The sequence below is a fragment of the Asparagus officinalis genome, chromosome 7 (assembly GCF_001876935.1).
Source record: "Asparagus officinalis chromosome 7, Aspof.V1, whole genome shotgun sequence".
NCBI lineage: Eukaryota > Viridiplantae > Streptophyta > Magnoliopsida > Asparagales > Asparagaceae > Asparagus > Asparagus officinalis.
In genome coordinates this window covers 100,948,632-100,953,508 of record NC_033800.1, presented here as the reverse complement: position 1 = coordinate 100,953,508, position 4,877 = coordinate 100,948,632, and the positions used below count along the sequence as shown (strand labels likewise).

Genomic DNA, 4,877 nt, shown 5'->3' with positions numbered 1-4,877 from the left:
CACTATCCACCAGCTTCTCAAAACTGAAGAACCATTCCCTTCTAGGGCACACATGATAGGTCGCACCACTATCCAACATCCATTCAGATTCCTCCGAATAGCTATCTGTAGGACTGATAGAAAGCGAATAAATAGAAGAGTCAGAATTATTACCATCCGATACGATATTTGCTTCTGATGATGGCTGCTTCCCTTTCCCCTTCTGCTTATTCTTCATCCATTCGTCGAGCTTTGGGCAGTCTTTCTTCCAATGACCAGTCTCCTTGCACCAAGCACACTGATCTTTTCCTACTCTAGACTGTGACTTCCAATTCTTCTGGTTTGGACCCTTCCCTCTTGCGACCAACGCCTCCGCTACCGGCTCAACTGAAGCCTCCTTATCCTTCTTTCGAAGCTGATAATTCACAAGTGCAGCGGTGACCTCACTATACGAAAGTGATGCCTTCCCATTAATCAGAGTAAGAACGAAGGTCTCATATTCCTCGTCGGGCAAGAAACTCAATAGCAACAACGCCTTGTCCTCATCTTCAATTATAACATCCACGTTCGCCAAATCCCAAGAAGCTTCGTGTAGTGGTTCATGTGATCTCTAATGGAGGTTCCCTTCTTCAATTGGAAACGATAAAGCCTCCTCTTCAAATGCAAGCGATTTTCCACACTCTTGGTCAAATACTTGCTTTCGAAGAATAGATCCAAAACTGAAAGATAGAGTCTTTACCAAAAGATCCCACCTTTATCACCAACGAAGTCCTAAACGGGTCTCCAAATTGATCTACTCCTCCAACCAAACCCTAGATCTGGAACCTGGGCTCTGATACCACTTGTTGTGCGCAGCGGAAATTTCGGCAGAGTTTCTAGTGCACAATAAGAGAGAAAAATCGATAAGAATTCTTGTTTCTCAAAGGGAACAAGAATCTGAAAGCCTAATATCCCATCAAAGTGGGATATTTGCTCTTCCTCTCGTCAGCTCTAGGACTGCGCGTCGAGGGATCCTAAAAACTATTACAATGGCCACAAACTCAAACAATCCAATTTTACGTGGTTCGGCAAACTGCCTACGTCCACCGGGCAAGGAGGGGGAGATCTACTATTAAAGAGAAAAAGAATACAATGGGTTTACAACTCTCACAATTTAAACCCTCAAATAGGCTCCTTGCTTTTCTTCACAAGAAAATGTCAGCCTCCAAATATTTTCTCTCTCTTCACAAAATCCTTTTTCTTTGCTGTGTTTTCTCCAAGAAACAAAGCCGCCGAAATAAGGAATCCACCTTGTTGCCCCCTCACTTCGCTCTCTGCAGCCGCAAATAGAAGCCTCCCCTCTGCCTTTCCTTGCACGAAAACCTAGGGGGGAACTAGGGGACTATTTATAGAGAGTTATGTACCGGGTGGGCCTTTTTAACCGCTGAACAAAGCTCCGCATTCAGCAAAACTCTCTTCTCTTCACGTGGGTCTTCAAGCCTTAGCCTCAGCTCGTGGTCCCCACTCACATCACATCCACACGCATTGCATACTAGTTCTCTTAAAAAAATAAATGAAAAAATTTGTTTTAAAAAAAGGTGAAGATTTAGCAAATTTCCCCAACTCCTATAATGTAATTGGCAAAGTTGTACTCTTGGAGGTTCCTTTTCTCAAAATGGTACATTCTGTTCGTACACATACAAATTTTTCTTGCCTAACTTCCAATGTTCCTTAACAAAAATACCTTCAGAAGCTAGCTCTCTGTTCATATATTTGCGTAGTATACACTATTCAGCCGAATCTTCACTTACCACCACAAATTACAGTCTTCTATAATCTTCTCATGAATTATCATCATCATCTAAAGCGTGGTATCTAAACATCAAAATTTCAAAACTGCGAGCTTGATCTCATCGTATATTCAGACACGAGTTTTGCGAACAAGGACAACTTATTCTCTAACAGCTTAGTTGGCCTATTGTGTTCCACAATCAAACCTGCATGCGAAAATGTATTTCATATCAGAAATCTCAACCTTAATCAAGAAGTTGAAACAATAAAACGTGTGATTTTTCAGTTATTTACCATCATCAAGAAGCAAGACCATATCACTGTCAAGAACTGATGTTATCCTGTGTGCTATCGTGATGACCGTTGCATCTGAGAACTGCTGCCTCAGAGTTTTCTGGATTAAGCTATCAGTGGCAGTATCCACTGAAGCAGTTGCTTCATCAAGAACCAAAACCTTGCTCTTTTTCAGAATAATTCTACCCAAACATACAAGCTGACGTTGACCAACGCTCCAATTCTCACCATTTTCAGTCACTATACGAAAAATTTTCATGGTTAATAACAAACCGTGATATGCAAGTTTCTAACTGAGATAAAAGTACCAAAGAGCACAAAATAGCCCATATGAACTATACCTGCAGAATCCAGCTTCAGCTCTTTCTTTCTAACTTCGTCTCCAAGCTGACAACAATCCAAGGCCTAAAATAAAAAAAATAAAAAATTAAAATTAAAAAGATGATAATTTAACAAATACTGATACTTGTATGACATAATAGGAGCCATCAAACAGAAAGAAAAGGGTTAATTGCACATAGACCCCTTGTAGTACCATTATTTTCCACTTACTGCCCTTCTAGTTTAATCGATGCTGATAGACTCCCGGGAAAAAGTTTTTTACTCTTTAACCTCTGTGAAGTTTTGACAGGTATTGTTTTAGGGTGAAATTAGTGAGTGACAGTGTGAAAAAAGAGTTACAAAAACTTAACCCAGTGGGCCTATCTGCAACCCCAAAACTACGAGGGGTACTAAGGTCAAAACAAAGATACTAGAAGGGGTCTATGTGCTATTAATCACAAAGAAAATACCAATATTTGAAGTAAATGCAATTACCTCCCAGATTTGAGCATCAGTGTATTCTTCAAGTGGATCAAGATTGCTACGCACAGTTCCTTCAAAACATGGTAGGGTCTTGTGGAATAATGCTTAACCTTGATCTTAGATCATGCAGTCCAATGGTTGTGATATCGATGCCATCTATAAGTATCCGGCCACCTGTAGGATCAACAATACGAAAAAGTGCCTGAATTAAGGTAGATTTTCCGCTGCCAGTTCTCCCAACAATTCCAGTTTTCATCCCTCCGGCAAAAGTGCACGTGAGTCCCTTTAGCACAAAGGGCATGTGTGGGGCATAACGGACCTGTAATGATAACAAATCCTTAAGATGAACCGTTCAACATAAACAAAGAAGCTACATAGTTAACTAAAAACTTTCTCAGAACTAGATTGTAGAAAATTCCAACAAAAACATAATTTATCAAAGGTCCTCTCCACTGCACCGAAACCCCAAATTAAAACCTTGCGATGTTTCCTCTTTCTCTCGTGTTCCTTCTATGTTTGCGAAAACAACTGAAACGCCAAAACGCCAAAAACCCTCCATCTTCTTCTTGAGAGAAGAAGCCGGGGAACCCAACTTCAACGAAAGTTTATTAATGCAAAGATTTTGTGTGATTGGTTTAGTAAGAACCCAAAACTCGAAAATCTTTTGCCAATTGAATTCAATGAATTCAATCCAAGACGGTTAGTGCTCATAAGGAACTGTGAATTGTTCGCAAATTCTCACATTTCAAGTTTATTCGAACATACCTTTTTGCAGTTACAGTTTCATATTTTTGGTTCATAATTTTTTACTATTTATTGTTTTATTTCCATCAAGTTTTAGTGTTACTTTTGCATTCACATTGCTTTGAATTCTCTAGATTATCAGTTTAGAAACCATATAGATTTTGTGTAGCGTTACCTATATATTATATTGCAAAAGCATCAAGCAAGCAGGCATAAGATGTTTTATATCTATACAAGGTAAGACATCATACATTGGATAGACTTTTGCAACTCTATCATGGGGGTTGGTAAATTCAAAATTTATGGTTACCCAGTGAAAGTATTCCTACCCAACAATCTTCAAAAAAAAAAAAAACTTGTAATAGGAGAAAGACATTAAGCATAGAGCAGTTGCTATTTAAAACTCTAGGATTTTAATAGCAGTGAAGACACCAACAATTACCTGAAGGTCATGAAGTTCAACTTCTCCCAGTGAAGGCCAGTTACTACTCGGTCTGTTTTGCTCAATAACAAGAGGTGGTTCACTAGCAATGGATGTATACTGCAGTATTCTCTCTACCGATATTACCTTATTCTCAAGATTGCAGAGATTCCATATGACCCAAGCTTGTAGCATATTTAAATTAAGCCCATAAGTCACAGCGAGACCTGCAATACCTGAAATGGGTAAAAAAAAATCAAATTTACATGTAAACAGTTTTATTTTTATCTTAAATGAAGTATGACAAATACTGAAAAACATACTTGGATCTATAAACCCTTTTGGCACTGAAATCAAGAATATCAATGAAAACGCAAATGTGAGGAAGGAAAGCATATTTAAACGAAAACATAGCCACTCCATTGCACCGGCAGTATAAAATTTGGGCCGAGAGTACCCATCAGAGAGATGAAAATTTATGTCGATGAATCTGGATTCTTGGCTGAAACTTCTAATTGTCATCATTCCTGAGATTGTTTCAGCAAAATGTTGTATGATCGGAGCTTTGCATACCCCGACCAACCTCGCTAGCTCTCGTGCAGTATCTATGTAATATCTCTGAGAAAAGATCAAAGTTTTATCAAAACCTCAGTAACAGTAGAATAACATATGTAAACCTAATAGCAATTAATAAACTTGAGTAGATTCATGTAAGGGGTATTAAAATTCAAATATCTCCATCTCAAATGAGAAGCAAACTTTGTTATTTGGGTTAATTGCAGATGGACAACCTATATATCACCCAATTGCTGGTAGGCCCCCTATGGTTATATTGCTGCAGATAGACCCACTAAATGATTTCTTT

General features: G+C 38.7%; 1 protein-coding gene across 1 annotated transcript; it reads right to left on the bottom strand.

Moving 5' to 3' along the window:
- On the bottom strand, positions 1,588-4,666 carry LOC109850571 (ABC transporter C family member 3-like). Its single transcript, XM_020420602.1, is given in 7 exon segments — positions 1,588-1,955; positions 2,044-2,283; positions 2,385-2,448; positions 2,860-2,925; positions 2,927-3,166; positions 4,034-4,248; positions 4,336-4,666. Coding segments are annotated over 7 exon segments (1,134 nt in total). The 5' UTR covers positions 4,538-4,666; the 3' UTR covers positions 1,588-1,848.